At 41.2% G+C, this 20,741-nt stretch overlaps 1 protein-coding gene across 9 annotated transcripts in view; it reads left to right on the top strand.

Annotated features, from left to right (window-relative positions):
* ABCC5 (ATP binding cassette subfamily C member 5) overlaps positions 1-17,492 on the top strand; it is a 70,329-nt gene extending 52,837 nt beyond the window's left edge. For 7 of the 9 annotated variants that reach the window (XM_069023956.1, XM_069023954.1, XM_069023955.1 and 4 more), the window contains 10 exons: positions 4,512-4,652; positions 5,239-5,390; positions 5,817-5,933; positions 7,089-7,324; positions 9,633-9,746; positions 10,789-10,901; positions 11,592-11,700; positions 13,103-13,330; positions 13,602-13,744; positions 14,425-17,492. In XM_069023956.1, coding sequence (XP_068880057.1) covers positions 4,512-4,652; positions 5,239-5,390; positions 5,817-5,933; positions 7,089-7,324; positions 9,633-9,746; positions 10,789-10,901; positions 11,592-11,700; positions 13,103-13,330; positions 13,602-13,744; positions 14,425-14,697 — 1,626 coding nt within the window. In that variant the 3' untranslated portion in view covers positions 14,698-17,492. Of the gene's footprint in view, positions 1-3,202; positions 3,237-4,511; positions 4,653-5,238; positions 5,391-5,816; positions 5,934-7,088; positions 7,325-9,632; positions 9,747-10,788; positions 10,902-11,591; positions 11,701-13,102; positions 13,331-13,601; positions 13,857-14,424 lie in introns of those variants that run through there. The other 2 variants (XR_011152647.1, XM_069023961.1) reach the window with 2 other exon arrangements.
* Positions 17,493-20,741: the final 3,249 nt, after the last annotated feature.

The raw sequence follows: 20,741 nt of genomic DNA, 5'->3' as shown, positions 1-20,741 counted from the left end.
TATGACATCCATTTAGTCTCACCTTGTATTAATGTGTTGCTTCCTTGGCCCCACATGCAGTCCTGTGTGGATGCTGAGAGCAGGACATTTCTTCCATTCCCTCTGTTGTTGTCTTGCTCCCTATGGATCAGAGGTGAACTACCTATTCTTTATCCTGTTTTTTGAAGTCTTTATTGTACTTTTAACAGCGTGTCCTGCTTCAGCTGAAATGAAGCTGCAAGGACTCATGTCAAGATTATTGATGGTCACAGCATTAGGGACATGCACTGCCCTTCCCCAGTGATACTGGAAAGCAAAAGCAGGCGTGTTCACTGACATAAACCCTACCATGTTTGCTCACTCACTGTTGTAAGTTTTGGCTGGCAAAATATTTGTCCTCGAGTAGCACCTGTTGTAGCCCTTCATGTTCAGCATGCTGAACTATTTTGTTTGGATCCAAAGTGGTTTGGTGCTATTGTAGTGCTCTATGTCATTGCTGGTTTTTGGCCCAGCATTGCACTTTAACAGGGATGAGTAACCCATATGCGTATAAGGGTCAACTGGCTTATACTCATGTCTTGTAAATATTCTGGCAGTCCCTTTTCTCTGCCAGTGAGGCACAATTTTACAGTGTTAGACCTCTGTCTTCTAAAAGTTCTATTTTCTTTGGCCATTCTAGGAATATATTCTCCTTAGGTCAGGGCTTATTTTCTGTGGGACCTTTAGCATACTTGTGGGACCTATAAAACAGTAAATGCATGTTACAGTGCAGTGTGAATGTGTTGGCAGTAAGATCAGCAGCAGAGATAGTAGTGGGTTTAAAATTGGAAACCTGTTGTCTTGCTATACTTGCTTTGGGCCATCTGGACATGTTATTTGACTGTCCCATTATTTCTCGTGTGGAGGAAGGAGCCAAGATCTTTGGTTGTTTGATGGACATTGAGAGACAGCTGAGAGATTAAATCTGCCTTTCACAGAGCATTCCAGCTCCCTGTGCTGTTAGGAAACCATATGCTCAGTACATCGCCAGTTCCCATCAGAGGCAAGACTGTCACAATCATTTTGTATCTCTCCTGGTGTGGGCTGAAGGCACACACTGATCAGGTGTGTTGGGGACAGTGGTCCTGCTCTTCCTCCCCTTCTCCCTCATCCCTTACTTCTTGGTAGTACTCTTGTGTGACATTTTCTTTTTTCCTTCCCTAGAGAGAAAAAATCTACACCTGTCTCTTGCCCACTGTGTCATTCCTCCAATTTGGCAGTGCACATCTTAACACCAGTGCTATTTTCTTTCCTTAAATGCAAATCCTGCTCTGGGTTCTGGTATAAAAAATTATAACATTTCCTCATCTTCAGGATTTAGCAGAAAGGACAGTCCTCTTTGTAGTGCTAGAAACTTCCCTGTAATTCCTTAGATTTGTCTTGTTTTCTCAGTTCCCATAGAATGACTTGCTGCCCAGGTGTGCCTTGCTGCTGTCACATGCTCTGCATCTCAGGTGTTTTGTTTACTTTGTGATCAGATAGAGCACCTTGTTTGCCTAGAACAGAAGCTGTGGCTTTGCAGCTCTTCCTGCGACCTTCATCAATAATGCATGTAAAAACATGGAGAGGTTTAAAATTAAAAGTGGCTTAGCTAATTGCCTTTGTCATTTGCCAGATTTGGGCAAAAGATTATGATCTAAGTCAATAAAAATTATACTCTTGGCAGGTGCCTTATGAAGTGTGAGAGTATGTGGGCAGGGAAAAGCCTGGGCTGCCCAAAGCCTTTGTTCAGCAGAGGAATCATACAGCAGGTCTTTGTAATTGAAATGCACCACAGAACGGCTTTAATGTGTGAAACAGCTTTCCTGTATACATGAAAAGCTAGATAAAAATGAAGAGCATGATGATGATGTCACATGTATTTCCCAAGGGGAAGTGCAGGAGGGATTTGGATGGGGAGTAGATGGTACAGCCCCAAATGCTGTTCTGTCCCTATGCTCCACTGCTCGCCCCAGCAGCACCCTGGGCCTCGCACTCCTTTCTAGGATGCTGCTTACACTCATTTTCCCCAGCCTGTAGCCCTGCCTCTGTCCAGCAGCATAGCCTGGTCTATTTATATTACAGATCTATTTATATTGTTTCAGGATAACTTTCATCATTGTTCCAAGTGCGTCTGGAAAGAGAGACGGAGGCTTGCCATGTAGCTGCAGACATTAGAAAACAGGGGAAAAAAATACTTCATCCTCTGCACATGTTTTCCCTCTTGGCTCTTGGGGTTGGTGCTTCACTTAACTTCAACCAAATGTCAAATAAAGCAGGACTGGTTGAAAAGAAGTTGTCCTTAATTTATGGAGTTTCTTGTAAACAAGAATCATCTCTTGGTTCCCCTTCCCTTCCTGCTTATGTTTTCCTCCTGCACTGCTCAGGGAGAGCTTCCCCTTATCTCTGCTGTAAAGACATCGTCAGCCCTTTTTCCTTCCTACTCAAGTGTTGTAAGTGATTTAGGTGTGGTGGTGCCTTATCTCTGTTTTCTTTGTTAGCCTTTTCTGTCTCTCAAAAAGTAAAGGAAACAATCTTTTGAAGATGAGTCTCTTCAGCAGGACCAACGATACAGATTGGAAGTCAGACTTTATGATAAAAGCACAAAGCCACTGATCAGAGGAGTCAAAAAAGGCAGATCTTTGAAATTTAATTTCTGAGCCTCTTCCCTGGATCATTAGAAAACTACTACCCTATATTAAAATATAGCACTTTCATTTTTTTGCAAATGTGTGTTCTGGGTGGAAGTTACTAGTTATTGGTGTTTAATGAGATATATGTCCCCAAATGCCTTCTGGAATAGCTGTCTCCAGTTCCATAACGTGGCATTGCAGAAATTATATTCCTTGCTGTGAAATGCAGATATCTATGAGAAATGTAATTCATGGAAATCTGTAGCTGTATAGGTGCCCCAAGGCTGTGGGCAGTGTGCTGAAATGCAGCACGTGGATGTGAACAGACAGAGCTCCTCAGAAGTCCAGCTTTAAGCTTGTTTCTGGCCCTACAGGCTTGAAATAGAAGAGGGCAATCTTAAAACAAATTTCAAGAGATTAATTTTACTTCTAGATAAAGGTTTTTAATTTTCTAATGCCTCCCACCTAAAAAAACCCCAAACATTTGCCAGTGGAAGTGTGAGACTCCATAGGAATAACTGAAAGCTGCTGACTGTGTTTTTCCTGTCCTTACCTTTCACTGATCCCTGCAGATGCTGCTCCAGTGGATGATTTGGGAGAGGAGCACGTTGGCACCTGAGGAAAAAGGTCTAAAGGCAAGGGAAGAAGATACCAAAAAATAACCTTATAGGACAGAAGGAGACAGAGAAAACTTTAACTTCCAAAAGTTAACTAGGAGGCAGAGCTGTAATATGTTGTTAAAATGTAAGCAGACTTAGTACCCAGGCTTCTCTTCTGTGTTTTGTTGCTTTCCCTTGAGGACCAGAACTGAACTAGTGTTTGCACAAACTGCTGTTCACTGATCTCACATTTATTGGTTGCTTTGATCTAAGAATTCGGCAGACTCAGAAGTTTTATTCCTTGTGCTTGACTGTTTCCAAGACTTCCAGTGGTTCCAATTTTATTGCAAATTTCACAATATTTGATATTTTCCATCAAAGTTCAGCTCCAGAGTTCTAGGATTACAAGAAAATCCTCATTTTAAATTGCTCCTACACTCCAAAGTTGGAGGCAGGGAGCATGAGCAAGCACAAACTTCTGAAATATAAAAACCAAAAGGCAAATAATTGGACTTTTTCTTATTATTCTTAATATGTTCTAATTATTTGCTGAGTGTCTGACCTGTGATTCCTTTGCTGTTTGGTACTGAAAATTGACATGCTCAGTAGTGTGTTTTGCTGGCTTTTCTTTTGTGACCACTAAGAATCTCCTTATCCATTCTGTAAAGAGGGGCCTCCAATGTCCTTGACCAGATGTTTCTTACATATACTGACTTTTTTGCATAGTGTCAAAATGTTTGATGCTTCAGCCAGGAGGGCAGTGTCAGGGTCAGAGATAATGTTGTGTACACAGTTCAGCTTCAGGGATTTTTGCTTTGTGGATTTGGGTTTGTTTTGGGTTGTTTTTTTTTTTTTTTTTTTTTTTCAGCTTGTTTTACCTGACCCCTTCTACTCCTGTTCATATTGGGTTATAAACATGGAGGTATCCAGAGTACTCCCTTTGACAAGAAGGTTGTGTGGATGTTTGTTAGGGACTTGTTATTAATCAAGTAAATTGATACAACAGAAATAGTGAGTGGCTGGAAGCCACTGTTATGTGTCACCACTCAGTGTTCAGACAGCAGGAAATTTTTCTGAGCATTTCTGGCAAATAAACTGGAGTAGAAAGATGTACAGTTAGAGATGGAAATGTGCCCTGTGGCAGGTATTCATCCAGGCAGCTAAGCAGCTGAGGTGGTGTTTCTCCCCCACAGTCGTCTTGATTTCACATTTTGGTTTTGGCAGTTCATCCTTGTGCTGTTGTCCCTTTCTCTCACCTCTTCTTCCCGTTGTGTTTTAACAGATCTGGTGGCTGGATCCAGAGCTGACATACGGCAATGCCAAGCCCTTTGTCTTCACACAGGGACACTCGGTGTGTAACCGCTCCTTCTTCCCCTGCTTTGACACCCCTGCAGTGAAATGCACCTACTCAGCTACTGTCAAGGTAAGGGATGGCTGTGAATGGTTCATGGAGCTCTTAGTTGCTGTTAACCTGTGAAAGCATAGTTACATCGTGTATGTACACCCGCTAAAAATATTGTGATTTAGTGTTGTAAGCAATACTGGATTTTTGAGGTCCAATTCTGGTTCTTGGACCAGAATCAGGGTAGTGCCACAAACATAACTCTGTTGCCTATCCCACGTGGGTCTTGCCTTCCTTGTCCTCAATGCTGAAAGAGTAATTGTGAAATGGAAATATGAGAGAGAATTTGGCTGGTCCCTTCCAATAGGGGTTATTGATGATAATATTCAACTGTATTGTACTAATTTTTGAAAGAAAAAACCTGAAGTTTTTTGAAAGCAGCATCAAATAATGTTGCATTTTGTATAGATGAAATAGTTTAATATGTGGGTGCGTTTGGGGCAGCTGGCATATAGGAGGATTCATATTTTTTGGTTGGTATGTTTCCGTGGACTGGGCAGATTGTGGTGTAAAAACTTCACAGAAATCTTACATTTTGTGTTATTTGTGATTCAGTCATTCAGCTGTGATTATCTGGTGAGTTGAAGTGTATGATGATGTCTTCCAGGCTCCAGCAGGCATACAGGTGTTGATGAGTGCCACCCAAAGCTCCTATGTAGAAGAGGAAGGTGTATATCAATTTTACATGGAATATCCAGTTCCTGCCTACCTAGTGGCCCTGGTGGCTGGAGACCTCATACATGCAGACATAGGTCCAAGGTAACATTTGCAGTGAGTTTGCTCTGCATTTTATGTCCCTGTACAGTGCTTCATACTGTAAAGTAGCAAAGGTGTTGATAAGGGAACAGTTGGGTCCATGAGCTGTGAGCACTGAGAGAGTTTGAAGTGTAGTTGGGTGTAAAGAAATTCATGGCACTGCACTGGCAAAGATATGTTCCTCTTTCATAAATGTTGCCTACTGTCCCCTGAAGTCATTACAGCTGCTTTCTCGTTGCCTTGTTGGAGGGATTTTTGGTTACCTCTTGCCATGTTCCATGGAGCATTAGCCTAGGAGGGCCTGGGTCTGATGGGAGGTCTCCTTGCACTATTACCATACATGGAAGTGTGGTGAGCAGTCAGGCTATTTTTTCTAAGAGATAATTCAGTTTGCTGAAGTATCACCTGATGTTTTCTGTTTTCTGACAGGAGCAGAGTGTGGGCAGAGCCTTGCCTGCTGCCAACAGCCATCAGCAAGCTTTCTGGCATTGTTGAACGCTGGTTGACAGCTGCAGAGAGTCTGTATGGCCCCTATATATGGGGAAGGTGAGTTTAATTAGTCTCCTGGGAATGTGCAATGGGAACAAAATAAAACAGTATTCAGAAATGGTCATGCTTTCTCCCTATAGAAGGGCAAATCAGCATTTTAACTGGCATGATTGTAGTGGTTGCAAGCAGACTCTGGAGTTTTCTCTCCACAAGTGGCAGGAAGGACCATGGAGGCATGGAAGTGTTTTAGTTGGTTTGCAGGGCAGAACTGGAGGTTTCTAAACAGTGGGTCTTTCCTAAGGAGTGAGGGTTTTTCATACTACGGTGTTTTGTGATGCGAGTCCAGCACTGGGCCAGACACCATTTAAAATGTATGGTTGCTTTATTAATCTCATTTATTTCTGCATTTATTGTGGTATGCATGAGTATACTGAAAATCTCAGTACAGACTCATTGAGAGTCCAAGTCCCTCAAACCAACATTAATAGTTCTTGAGTAGCTTGACTGTGTATTAAAAATGAGTGGTTTTGAGAGAATACTTTCATTCTTTGGATGGAAAAAAATGTTTATAAAGGCTTCATATATTTCTTTGCTAAAGGTAAGCAGGAAGATCGCATTGTTGTTAACTTATAAAATATTGCTTGAAATAATCTGAGAACGTGGCCCAGTGTGCCAGTGCTCATCACTGGTAAAGAAATTTAGAAAACAAAACAAATATTACTGCTGTATTCTGAAGCAGACAGATTAAGGTGATTTTGCTGACACTGCATGTACAGGAAATCAATGAATTCATTGACAGCTTCCTAGCCTCTTTCTTTCCTGGGAGTCTCTGGGGACTCAACACCATGTTACACTACTGTTGATAATGTAAACAGTTTTCTGGCTCCCAGATACACAACTTGTGATGAATTTGTGTGTGTGAAGGGAGCACAATGCTTCTGGGATGTGCTGGATCTACTGCACAAGTCTTTATGTCCAAACATAAGCAGGTCCTTGGCCAACAAAACAAATTCTGTGATCCTCTGATCAGAAAAAGTAGGCACCACTTGCCCAGAAAGTTTGTTCCTGAAGTCAGGAGAAGGTCTCAGAAGAGCCTTCCCTAAAGAAAGAAAAATGTTACTGTGTGTCTTCTGAAAGAAGTAAGTGTTACTATGTGTCTTCTAGCTGCAATTTACTCATCTCCTTTCTTCTTTCTTCTCTCCCTAATTTTAGATATGACATTGTTTTTCTTCCTCCATCCTTCCCTATTGTTGCCATGGAAAACCCATGCCTGACCTTCATCATCTCTTCCATTCTGGAGAGCGATGAGTTTTTGATCATTGACGTCATTCACGAGGTTGCCCACAGCTGGTTTGGGAACGCGGTCACCAACGCCACGTGGGAGGAGATGTGGCTGAGTGAGGGCCTGGCCACCTACGCGCAGCGCCGGATCACCACCGAGACCTATGGTACTGCTGCAGAAACTTCTCCTTATGCTCCTTCTTACCATAACTCAGAGTTGGCTGCATAGAGTATTTGCATTGGAAGCTCAGAAGTCTGTAGGGAGCTGGTTTCAGTTAGGTTTTATTTCTGGAACACACACCCACACACAGCCCCAAACTTTGTGTTGAGCATCTTGCATACTTAGAGTTTGACGTTGTCTTGGCTTTAGTGGGCTCAATACCTGATATGGTATCGGGGCTTTGAGTGAAGTGTGTTAGCACAGTGCTGTGGGGACTTGGAACTACTTTTGGTTACCAGGCAGTTGATGTGTCAGAGCAGGGTGAGCAGAGGATGCTTCAGAGAAAGATAAGAAGTCTTATCACAGTTATATTGTGAAATAACTGTCCTCTGAAAAAGTGTTCTTTTAATTCTGATCAGTTAGTAGCTATCTTCTGATAAAAAGAATGATGGCAATAGCACTAAAAAAAAGTATAGATTTATGTAGCTGTCTGTTTATGTGCTGGGGGCTTCCTGCAGGATTGTAAGCCCTGCCTTTGCTTGCGTCAGTGAATTTCACAGGTCAGTTTTATGATGCTGTCTTTAGAATATATAAGTAGTAAATTATTCCTCTTGCTTTTAAGTTTAATTGGCTTTTTATTGAAGTGAATAATGGGAACGTATGCTTTTCCAGTTTGTCCTGTTATGTTCTTAAAAGCCATTTCCATGTGTTTTCTCAAGCATCCATTGTAAACAATCTTGGAAAAGTTCCTAGAAATCTTGGCAGCAAAGGTGTTTAGAAGAAAGCATTTGTTTTTATTAATGTATATTGTTTTTGGACACAAGCTGATGATAATTAAGTTTAGGCAAAGAAGTGCTCTGAGCATCTATGGAGATGTTACAATGCATATTATGTATCTTTGAAAGCTGTTTTATGTTGAGTAATTCAGTGGGTAGTACTGTCCTAAGTCACATTATACGTGGCAGTAATGTGAGTAGGTCAGAAGATACCAACCTATTCATCATCTTAGTCTGTCCATCCAACATAGAACAAAACCCTTGCTGAATTTTGTCTGTTCTCTAGAACTGGTTGTTTCAAGGAGCATTTGTTAGGAAACTAAAAAAAAGGCTTTCCCTGTGCCATTCTTTAGTAAGCTCTTTCTCCATTCTATTTTGTTTCTAAGACAAACCTCTGATCTAAATCTTACAATTTCTGACATAATTTCTGGAGTGTCTTCTATTGATAGTAAAAAGGCATTTTTGTAATGATATTGTTTAGGGAAATTTGAATCCACTGACTACCACTCCTCTTGGATCTTGCTTAATTCTCCTCTCTGTTGCATGAAGTAATTGCCCTTAACACTAGTTATCCTAGTTCTTGCTTTCCCCTGGGAAGCACATCTACTTCTTTGTCTGCTTATGCAGGCTCTCCTGTTTTCCAAACATACCCTGGTTCTTACTTCGCACTGGGCTATGTAGGATTTGGGTGTTACATTGAGACTGAGGTTGTATCCATGTAACAAACCCTCTGTTTGGGTTAAAAACTTATCAAAGAGGCTAAAATGTTAATAGTTATGGATGTTAAGTATCTTCTGAATCTGAAAATCCGTTTTCCACAGCTTCTGATGTCTGCGAGGGCATAGTAAAGATCTCTTGACTTGGCAGTGTAATACAGCTAGTTTGGTTGGAAAGCATGGAATGCTCTACGCTGCAGTTAGGGAAGAGAAAGGAGTAGCTTACCCAGTCACAACTGTAAAGAGTCCTAATGAGAGGAAGGTGAAAAACTTTTACAAAAACAGGTAGGATGACACATAAAGCTTAAAAAATATACGCAGGATCTATAATACAATAACCAAATTCAATCCTTTTCTCTTTCCACTCAAGAGGTGATATTTGCTTAGTAATACCCTTGGCACTGAGTATAGAATTGTGTCTACTATTCTACTGGTGACAGCATGTTTTTGTAGCACTTGATTGCTCCCTGAAAGTTACCTGTACAATAAATTTGTTTTAGTGCTGCTCTCCTTATCTTGCAAGAACTGATAAGATGAGGTCTAGGATGTAAACTTTAGCATAGTTTTCATGCTGCATTGTTTTTCAATGCAGCCCGATGCATAATCAGAGTGAGGAAATAACACTGGGTTAGGCTCTGACTGCCATTACTCATTACAAGGATGTTCTGCACTCAAGTTTCTCTGCCATTACATTACTGTGATTCCGTCTCACTGTTCCATCTTTTGCACCTGCAGCAGCTTTTACTTTGTCCCTGTGCTAGTCCTGCCCAGGTCAGGTTTTGCTGATCATTTTCCCATAACTAACAATTACTTTCTGGGGTAGGAGCTGCCTTCACATGTTTGGAGACCGCATTCCGCCTCGATGCTCTCCACAGGCAGATGAAGCTCCTTGGAGAAGACAACCCGGTCAGCAAGCTTCAAGTTAAACTGGAGCCAGGTATTGCTCTTGGCTGAGGCTGCTCTACACAAAATTACACACATCTGTATATCCATGGTGGAATATAGACAAAAAAAAGACTAATTTTTACATATCCTTTATGGAAAAAAAAAAAAAAAGAGAAAGAAATACTGGTTTGTAAATGAGTCTAAAAATAAATAAGGAAGCTTAGCTTTCAAGCTTTTTTCAAAATTAGATAACTCATCTTTATAGATATTGTTCTGTGTAAGAACACAACAGACTTGCTGAGTAGAAAGAATGTAAAAACCTGCCTTGAAAGCTATGTGGGTTTGAAATTCTGGATATGCAAAATAAAGTATTTTATAATGGAAATATTTGGAAACATTGTGTAAAATCCTCTGCTATTAAATGTTGCTCTCTCTATGTGTTCATTTAAGAACTATGTATGTAGGTATTTAGCATGCAGATAAACAGGTACTTGCTCTAAGTTGAGCTGTGCAGAGACTGGTTATTCCCTGAGCCAGATGCATGACTGCACTCCTGATTTACATATCTCCTTCACTGATAGTTTTCTAGTTCTGTGGTCACAGCTGGGTGGGTGAAGCAGTCTTCAATCTAGATGATATTTATAACAACCTAAAATGCAAGTGGAGATGATATTAGAGCCAAATGGGATGGAAAAGCATGTGTTGGAAGCCTCAAAAAAGGAGCAAGAAGTGATTACCTTATATTGATATCTTTGAAAATTTGTGGTATGGTGATTCCCAGAACCTGGCACTGCAAAAAGAAAAACAGATTTGTTCTCCAGTTCCAGATCTGTTTTCAGTGACTTCTAGTTTGAAGTGACTTATTCCATTGGGAATTACTACTTACCTTACAAAGATTGATTAAAAAAAAAATATATATTTTTCAGGCTGTGCTTTGGACTGCATCTATTTAATTTACTGCAGTAACTTAAATGTACTGACAACAAGGCTTGTTTTAAGTCACTATGTGTTGCCTTGGTGATCTCTGAGGTATAACTTAAGGGCTGGAAATCACTCTCCTTATTAGAGTTTATCATGTTGTCTTCTCCTTTCAGGTGTAAATCCCAGTAATTTAATGAACCTCTTCACCTATGAAAAAGGTTACTGCTTTGTTTACTACCTGTCTCAGCTTTGTGGTGACCCCAGACACTTTGACTCCTTCCTAAGAGTGAGTGTAAATATGTGTTTTCTTGAGATTTAGAGCTGATTTTTTGTTGTTGTTGTTTGGTTTTTTCCCCCCAGATTCTGTCACTGTGGCCAATTGTTAAGGGTAAAGTTGAATACAAGTGTGTCAGAGGTGGAGAAATGTTGTGGGCCTGTCTGTCAACCTACATGAATCTGTCTACAAGATTTCTGAGATTCTGAGCTTATGAGGTGCTACATACAGAGTAGTAGTATATTTTTGTTATCTCTTGTTCTCTGCTCCAAGTAATTAGAGAGCTGTTCCAGCAGATTGCTTGTGACTGGAAAGATGTGACTTGATTCACTACTAAGAAGTATTAGCTTGGGGTTTTTTAACCAGGGTGACAAAGGGTATAGGTTACTGTATTGGGGCAGGTTGGTGCCTGGAACCACACTTGCAAAACCTATTGAAAATTGTCCGCTACTGACTTGTTTTGGAAAAGGAAAACGAAATGATACTCAGCTGTCAATGTATTTGCAGCTACTCTTGTTTTTTCTTGTTATGGTGCTTCTTTAATTAACTAGGTGAGGAGGGAGGAGATCTTTCTTCATTTTTTTTAAACCTTCAAATACTTACTCTTATGTTTGTATTATTTTTGTTGTGGCATGCAGTGGTTCTATGTCAAAAGGAAGTTGTCTTGCTCCTAATCATAATTTGAACTTTTTACTATTTTAGGCCTACATTGAGAAGTATAAATTTACCAGTGTTGTGGCTCAAGATCTTCTGGATTCCTTCCTGAATTTTTTTCCAGAGCTGAAAGAGCAATGTGTTGAGAGCAAAGCAGGTAGGAGATTTACTTAGTTAACTGTAAACACTGTAGAAAACCTGGATGATAAATGTTGTGCTTGGCTTGGAGGATTCATAGGGAAACACTAAGGCAAACAAAACCGTTTGGCAACAACCAGGTGTTCCTGACAGAATATGTGGTTACTGCCTCTATGTTGGGGAATGAGACCATCTTAAATTGCATTAATTAGCATTTTGGCATTAATTAGCTGAGTGTTCCTTGGTTAACTTTCTCATTAACTCACCTTTCACTCTGCAGACAGAATGATCAGTGCATGTGAGATTTACACATGCTTAAATGCAAGGAAAAGGTGAACACACTTCGAAATTTCATGTATTTTAATAACAGAAAACATGCTTTGAGAACTGTAACTTTCCCAAAATCCTACCCATACATATAAAATCTCTTCCAGAATGCTTCACTCTCCTTTATATCCCCTATTTATAGCTGTTGGTGGATTTGTGGAAGGTCTGTGGAGTACCAGCTGCTTATTATCTCACTTGCTTAAAGAAATGAGACTCATCCTGCCATGTGTCCATCCCTGCGAGTAGCTATTGAGCCCATTGGTCAGTTTAAACCAGACCAGCAGAGTATAGCTCTTAGAGATGCTGGATGCTTACAAGCTTTGTGGAGAGGGAACTGCCTGTGGAGAGGTGTAGATGAGTGAGTTTACTGTGGGAAAAGCTGCAGCATGAGCTCAGCAGCTCTGTGTTTTACTTGGCCCACTAGCTGGCTAATGAGTTAACCACAGCATTTGCTAATTTTTCCCTGGCTAATATTCAGGGGGTGCAGAAGATAGGAGTTTTAGTGTAGATGGCAGGGAACAGGAAGTATTGCCAAGAGTTAGGAAGGCATTGAGGTGGTAAAAGGTCAAGAGGAAGAGCTCTGTTGGAAAGCAGGCTCTGCTGCTTTTGAAGAAACTTTTTTTTTGTTATTAGTTGTATAAATAAATTTAAATTGCTTGGGTTTACTGGTGGGTAGGAGGAGTTTAGTCAGCCCTCTCACCTCCCCCCTTTTTTTTATAAAGTGTGTTTTCTCCATATTCTTCAGTCTTCCTCAAAATTCTGAGAGAGAAATGCAGGCACACAAATATTAGAGCATAGTTTGAACACAGGTACTTTGTCAGCCTGGCTGCCTTAAGAGCATGTGTGTTTCTTGTACCTACTGTACTGTTGAGCTCTAGAAAACTCATGGTGAGGTTTGGAGAGGTGTTGCTGGCACTCTTCCAGCTGTTCCATAGGCTATCCCAATGAGGCTGCTAAGACTGTTGTGTCACTGTAATTATTGGTTGCTGTTGTTAGAACCTCTCTTAACTATGCCAGAAGCAGTCCCGAACTTTGAGGCAGCCAAGCCACCTGCAGAGATCCCTGCTCCACATTTTTGGTACTCCTCATTCCAGGACTGGAGTTTGAACGTTGGCTCAATGCTACAGGACCTCCGTTAGCTGAGCCAGACTTATCTCAGGGATCCAGTCTGACCAGACCAGTGGAGACACTCTTCAAACTCTGGACCACAGAGCCTCTGGACTCTGTTGCTGCTGCCAGCAGTGTTGACCTCACTAAATGGAGAACGTTCCAAACTGTGCTTTTCCTGGACAGATTGCTGGATGGATCACCACTGCCACATGGTGAGTACTCTTACCAGGATAGTAGAAAATTCTCCCTGGAATATTTGATTGAATTCTAAAGATCTCTACCTCTGGTTGACATTATAATTGATGTGAAGTCAGGTAGATGTCCCTGCCCATGGCAGAGGGATTGAAATAGGTGATCTTTGAAAGTCTTTTTCAGCCCAACAGATTCTATGATTCTGTGATTTTATGAACTGTTATTCTCTGATGACCCTCAAAATTGACAAAATAGGTCACAGTTCTTTCTCTGTGTATGTGCTCTCTTCAGAGGTGATAAAAAAGCTCTCGGAATGTTACTCCTCTCAGCTGGACTCCATGAATGCAGAAATCCGTATCCGCTGGTTGCAGATTGTAGTCCGAAATGACTATTATCCAGACCTTTACAAAGTCCGTCGCTTCTTGGAAAACCAGGTACTAACTGCTGGATTAAAATCACTGCACCTCTCAGTGCATGAGACATGTGCATGAGACATGCGACGTGAAAGACCTTGGAACTTCTGCTTCCTGGCCAAGTGTAGCCCAGGTGTGTTGCGAAGGGGCTGAGCATGGCTCACCTGCTAGCGGTGGGGAGGAATGGGCAGATGTAATTTCAAATGCCTACAGATAATCTCTGCTTTTCTAGCCTGACTCAATACCCTTGTCCCAGCTCTGCCCCATGCATTTTTTATTGGTTTGTAGCAGCCCTGGCTTTTCCAGGCCATGAGTTTTTGCACTACTAAATAATGTGATTATTTGAATAATTACACTTCAAGCAAGGCTAGAGCTCATCGAGTTCTTTTCAGTAGTAGTTATTGTGCAGGAGCAAAAGGTTAATGCATGTGTTCAATGTGGCCTCTTCTATTTGGCCTTTAAAAAAATAGCTCTGTTATTTGTGGAAGTAGCTCAGTCTCAGAGAGCAGATGCTTTTTTATTACCATTCATAAAATCCTTGCATCAGACTTAGAGAAGTCTCATCTGTCTTTTGAAGAAATGTGTTGTTTGTCTCCAGTCTGAAGTTACTCAGGGCTGTTGGAGTGTAGCTGAAGACTGTAGAAGAGCTGAACTCCTTGACTTTTATTGAAGTGTTTTTATGCTGTTTTCCTTTTTTGCAGATGTCTCGGATGTACACAATTCCACTTTACGAGGACCTTTGCACTGGCACCCTCAAGTCTTTTGCCTTAGAAATTTTTTACCAGACCCAAAACCAGCTGCACCCCAATTTGCGGAAAACGATCCAACAGATCTTATCCCAGGGCTTGAATCCACTTCCTGCCATAGACACTACAGCAGTCACTACAGATACACCAGCAATGGTGCTTGAGGACAAAGTCTCAGAGGCCACAAATGGTGCCATTTCACTCAGGGATGTCAACGTGTCTGCTTAGATCACCAGTTCACGCCAGCCACGAAGCTTGAAAATGGGGACAGGAACAGAGGAAGGATACCAAGTGTTGCCTCCTTTCCCTCAGCCTTGCAGCTGCAGTGTGTTGTAACTGGATTCCTCTTCCAAAACACAAAGCAAATGTGCCTTCAAGTATCCAGCGTGTGATACTGCCAGGTTTCAGAGATCTCCGCCAGCTGTGTGATGAATATTTTGATTCAGTTTTTACTGGGCAGGGAATCTTGGGCTGTTGCTTCTCCATGCAAAGTTCCCTTTCCTGAGGCTCTTTTGGATGGTTTCTCCAGATTTGTTGTTTGGTGGTGGTGGTGGGGAGGTGTTTTTTTCTTTTTTTTTTCTTTTTTTTTTTTTTTTTTCTTTTTTTTTTTTTTTTTTTTTTTTGTCTGAGGCCACTGAGGCATGTCCTACTTGCTGTGTGAATGTTGCTGGGGAGTGTGTATGTGTCAAGCTGTCATTGTCCTGATATTTGGGCTAACGTTCTGCAAAGGAGAGACTCAGGAATCATTAGTGGCAGCATGTTATGCTCCTTCCTGTGACAGAGGTATTGTGATTTGGGAGGAAGGGGACTAATGCTTAAAGAAAAAACTAATTTTAAATAGCTTCTGTTCCCCCCTGCCCATAGGTGGCTAAATAATAATAATAATGCTCTTTTTATATAGAAAAAGAACAAGGAAGCATTATGATGGATTTGGAATCCTTCTGTAGTTAACCCTACCCTCAGTTTTCCCTTTGCACTCGATGGGACAAGCAATAAAGAAATACATAGGCTTGAATTTTCAAAAAAAGTTCAAATTAGGTTCCCAAATGCCATCAGTTCTGGTACTAGCTGGATACCTAAATCTTTTTAACTGTTTTGACAAGTCTAGCTGCAACCTTTTCTAGTATGTCAGGATGTGTGGCACATGCATCAGATGCACTCTGTGTGTCTTCTATTCTGTCCTTTCGGAGGAATTAACAAGACCTGTAATTTTTTTAAGATCCTCAGCAAATCTTGGCCTGTAAGTCAACCATGACAATATCCATGCTAAGATTTTACTGCCCTGAATAATGTTTGCCTGAATAACAGTTGCCCTATCATACAATAGTCTGAGGGAAGCACCACCTTTCTTGATGTGAAACTTTTAAGTCCCGCTTTACCTGAGTCTGTTTTCTGACTTATGGTGGGAGTAAGGTGCCATTTCATTTCCCTGGTGTGTTGTTTCTCTGGATCACTGGCCAGCCATGCAGGATGGGAAGACTCTGTCTTCCCTCTGTGCTGTTCGGTCTCAGGAAGCCGAGGGCAAAGTGTCCTGGGGTGTTGTAGAGTACAGGTGATGATGGTTCTTAGACTCTGTGCCACAAACTTCTTAACATGTGGGTATCCTTGTGCTCTCTGTGAGCTCCCACAAGGAGCTCTGAGCTGATGCATCACCAGGATAGTATGAATAAAAGGCAAAACATTTGGAAGAGGCTCAGCTAACAGAGATGTGAGAGAGAAATTGTTTTATATTTCAGGGCAAATTTTAGCCCTGCTATGGGGATCTGCATAGACAGGAAGAAGGGGAAATTTGGGAGGGTTTTTTTTTTCTTCACCAAAAGTATCTGTTTACACCCATGTGTGGATGGGGACTTAGGTGCTGTTACTGGATCTGCATTTTCTGGCTTTAAATTAATTTGGATTTCACCATAGCCTTAGCCTGGGCTGAACTGGGATAAAGCAATAATAAACTCAGGCCTCTGTAGTGCTTCATTAGTTTTAAAAATGGGCCATCAGCATTGCTGGGCTTCAGAACTCCAAGCTCTGCTCTTTGCTCCTTGAATGGGATTATCTTTTAAATTCTGTTTTGTTTCCCCAGAAAGGATGGAGAATGATGTTTTCTGCACAAATCTCTTTCCTTTTCATTTGTTGTTCTATTGAAAGAGATTTGTGCAAGCTGACTTTACACTTCCGGAGTTGCCGCTGTTGGTGCTGCGTCTCCTGGACCCCACTGCCAGCAGCGGCAGCCTGGTCGAGACCAGGAACCACTAGCATTTTTTGGAATCACAGGCCTCTGTTTTAACACGTTTTATTTAGTGGGAGAATGTCTGTGACCCTGGTGGGAATTTTTCATTTACATGGATGCCTTATGATGATTGTCAAATTAAAGTAAGCTTTGTGACAAGTTCAGCCTTTTGGGAAGTTATTCGGCGTCCGTGCTCTCTAGCTGTGTGGAAGAGCTAACTTGATACGTTGTCTTTGTTCTGTCCTTTTCTGGGGTGCAGGATAGAGGGAGTTTGGAAGCTATTTCAAAGCTGCACAGGAAGGTGCTGGGGAGGTGGCAAAAGCAAATAATCAAAAGTAAATATTATCTATTGTTACTAGAACTGACTGAAATACATCAGATCAGCTCTGTGTTTGCATAGACACATATTAGAGCAGGGAAATGCTGGCTGAACTGAACAGACTGTTTCCTGATTAAAGAACACAAGACATAAGTTAGTGTTTTTCTCTCATCTCTGTGAGATCCTATCAAATGGCTTTTTTTCTAGGACTTGTTTTCTGAAACACAGAACCAGAGCAAGATTTGTTGAAAGTACTCCATGCATCCTCCCCCAGGTACTTCTGTTTCTCCTGTGAGTGAGGAGTGCATTTTTTATCTTGTAGAGACAAAAAATTGGCAGCAAGTTTGTGGAGATAAGCCTTCCTTTTGTTCACAGAAAATAAATTGGTGCTTCAGGCTACTTTCTGTCTTGATTTGTAGTAGACTTCACATTGACAGGCAAATTAGACTGTGATTAAATAGAAACTATTTATTTGCCTTATCTTTGGTCTGTTCATTTCTGATCTTTTTCAGTCAGATTAGACATCAAATCGGTTTTATTCAAACAGATGTCAAGAGATTGGGTTATCTTTTTTATTTTGAAAATGAAAACGATTACTTTATTTCATTGCAGCTTTGAGCAGGGCAACAGAAGATCTAGAAATATCACTTGTGGGAAAGCTCTGAAGAGACAAACAGTTTAATAACATGGAATATTTCTACCTTATTTTTTTCGCATTTCATAGCCACATTGGTTGATACATTAAATATAATTCTTGTTAGCTACAGTGTACTCTGTTAAGCTTGTATCAGTAATTTTGGTGTCATGTTACATTGCAACATTTTAACCACGAACTCCATCAACCAAGAACAATTCTATCAAGTATCCCAAACATTCTGCTTCAACCAAAACTCTCTCATGTTCTTGCACTGCAGTGACCTTGGCCATTGCCTTTTTTGGATAACACAGGACCTTCTGTACGTCTAAGCTCGTGTGCTGCACAATTCACTCAGGTCAAGTACACTTCTTCAGTCTGCTTTCCCTGTTTGTCCCAAGATAGAACAACACAGTATAGTCAGCACTCTTAAATTGGCACACTTATTTTCACACTTTTTACTATAGATTGATAAAAGCTTAAAGCCACTATGACCACAATATCAGAAACTGCGCTAGAAATCACAGTGTGAGATTTATCAAGCCACTGTCCTCTGAGACACAGAATTATTGTCAGTTGTGAGGCTACAGTTTGACACTGATTTTGTTGAAGCCCCAGGTAAATTGGTTTAGCTGTTGATTACATGCATTCCTGGAATGCATACCTAATGTCGAGTTTGGATTTGTCTAGTTTCATCTTCCAGCTCTGGAAACTACTGCTTTGTTTGTGAAAGTTAAACTACTTACATATAAACTACTTACTTCTTTCTCATGTAAGTACTTTTTGATTCTTAGTGAATCAAGATTGATTGGTCTATTGCTGCAAGGTGTCTTCCACAACTCAGTGTATTGATTTAGCTTGGGTGGAGCATGATGTTTCAGTATCCTTTTAAAGTGTAAAACACTTTAAAAGTTTCTGAAAAATTACCTCAAATGCTGCTGCATATTCCACATCCACTAAAAGAATTTTTTATTAATACCATCCATCCTGCTTTTCCTGTTAATTACAGTAGTAATTTGGGCACCTGTTAGTGTATGTCTTACCTGGACATAAGAGACTTTTTACAGAAAAAGGAGGGTAGAGAAAAGCTATTCCATATTCTAGAGGTCACTTTGTATAGAGGGAGACTAGCTAGTTGCAATAAATGATTGAGCCTGTGTGAACATTTCCCTTCAGTCCTCTTCTTGCATGTGCCTTCTGCACTAGAAAACTCAAGTCTTACACCTCTGATTTCTTGTCTAGAGAATTATGGTTATGTTGAACGTAGTATGCTCTGTGCCCCACAAGGAAGGTGTTTTAATATACTAGAGACAAGTCTCTCTCTAAAAAAGGAATGGCATTAGTGGGGTTTGCAGAGCATTGGACCCTTTTCCAAAATTTTATTTACTGAGGTGCAGCATTTTGTGTGCTGTGGTAACCAGGCTGGAAATTTGGAGCTGTGCTCTACCTCTGTGTGTGCCTGAGGTAGAGAGATCTATAACCCCAAACACCCACTCCAAAATCTCCCTTAAGCAAAAAGACACTCTGTGCTGTTTCTGTGATACAGCTTGGATCACTGTCAGCTGAGTATTGCCTGTGCCTTCCTAATCCTGGTATCGGGATTTGGACAATTGGAAGAGCTCCCTTGTGAACAGCTTCCATGTGTCAGAATTTGCAGAAACAAACACACACACTGGGCCCAGCCACTGCTTCTCGATTACTATTACTCCTCTCCCTGTCCTTGAACCACTGGGAGTTGGAGACAAAAGCAAACATGGGATTGATGAAACCCCAAAACTGGAAAACAATAATGATAATATCAAACACCATTCTAGAGGATCATATTCATTCACATGGAAATGAGCTGGTTATTTAGCTGGACACAAATCTCTTTTAACTGTTTAAATTTCTATAGCAACAGGACTCAGCCTCTCTCAGACTTCTTTCCTCCTTTACAAGGAGAAACGAAACATGTACGTTATAGTGGACTGAGAAACAGATTGACAACAAGGCAAGTATCATTTTGTCTTAAAATATTATCTTCAAGACATCCTGTCTAAATAGACCTGTGTTTTGTCTTCAGGAACAATTTAATCCATCAGGATTGCCAAGAGGCAACAGGGAAAGTTCTCTGCTGCTTTTGTTCCAAAGGGTTTGGGGTTAACAGGAAAAAAAATCATCAATTCCCACTGGATTAATTTGCCCCTTTCCTTGCAGTGGGGCAAGGAAAGCATGTCAGGTATCTGAGAGACCAAGGTGATACCCATCTCTTTCCTTCTTCTAATTGCTTCAGAAATAAATAGATATTTAACTAATTAGCTGTTGCAGGTTGGACCTACTGTATTTACAGTTAGAGCTCAACATTTATCCTGCTTTCTAGAATCAGTCCTCCAATGGAATTTATGCAGTTGTGTGATCGCTGTTTCCTAAAGAATGCAGGGGTGAAATCACACAGATCAGAGCCTCACTGTTCCTGACACAGAGGCCTTTTTTTCCCCTTTCCCTCCCCCAACAGACCTCTCCTGTGTCGCTCACTCGCAGCCGCGCAGCTGCAGCTCCCCCGCATGAGCTGTGGACAAGAGGGTTATTCTTACTGCCAGCAATGTTTCCTCTGCTCCCGAAAGGGTCAAAACTTCAATGTGAAAAGTCTTGTTTGTTGATTAAATTTGCAGTATGCAGGGGAGGGGCCTTGTGTCTGTACAACGGGTGTGACCAAGGGGCAGAAAACCTATTTCTGAATGTCACTGGGTGGACAGCTTCTGCAGTTACCCGAGAGCATTTCCATCAGCTAAGGTTGGCTTGACAGAAGGATTTCTGCATTCATGTCTGATAGAAACCAGTCAGGCCCGTGTTTTCTATGGATCTTTCTCGTTCAGATGACCTGTCTACCCAAGGACCAGGTGACCTTAGAGTCAAACACATCATCGCAGGCAAGTGTGAAAACCAGATTTTTTGGTAAACACCTTGTCCTTCGACAGTGGCTCCGCAGCTTCTTTATTGACCACACCTGAGCACCTTGAGAAACACTGATGTGTAAGGCCCAAACATGAAAAAGACAGCAGCCTCCTTCAGTGTGCCCTGAAACCCAGAACCTTGGTGGGCTGAAGGACAGCCTC

This window comes from Aphelocoma coerulescens, chromosome 9, assembly GCF_041296385.1.
Source record: "Aphelocoma coerulescens isolate FSJ_1873_10779 chromosome 9, UR_Acoe_1.0, whole genome shotgun sequence".
Taxonomy (NCBI): Eukaryota; Metazoa; Chordata; class Aves; order Passeriformes; family Corvidae; genus Aphelocoma; species Aphelocoma coerulescens.
The sequence above is the reverse complement of the archived record's forward strand: the minus strand, read 5'-3'. Positions and strand labels throughout refer to the sequence as shown.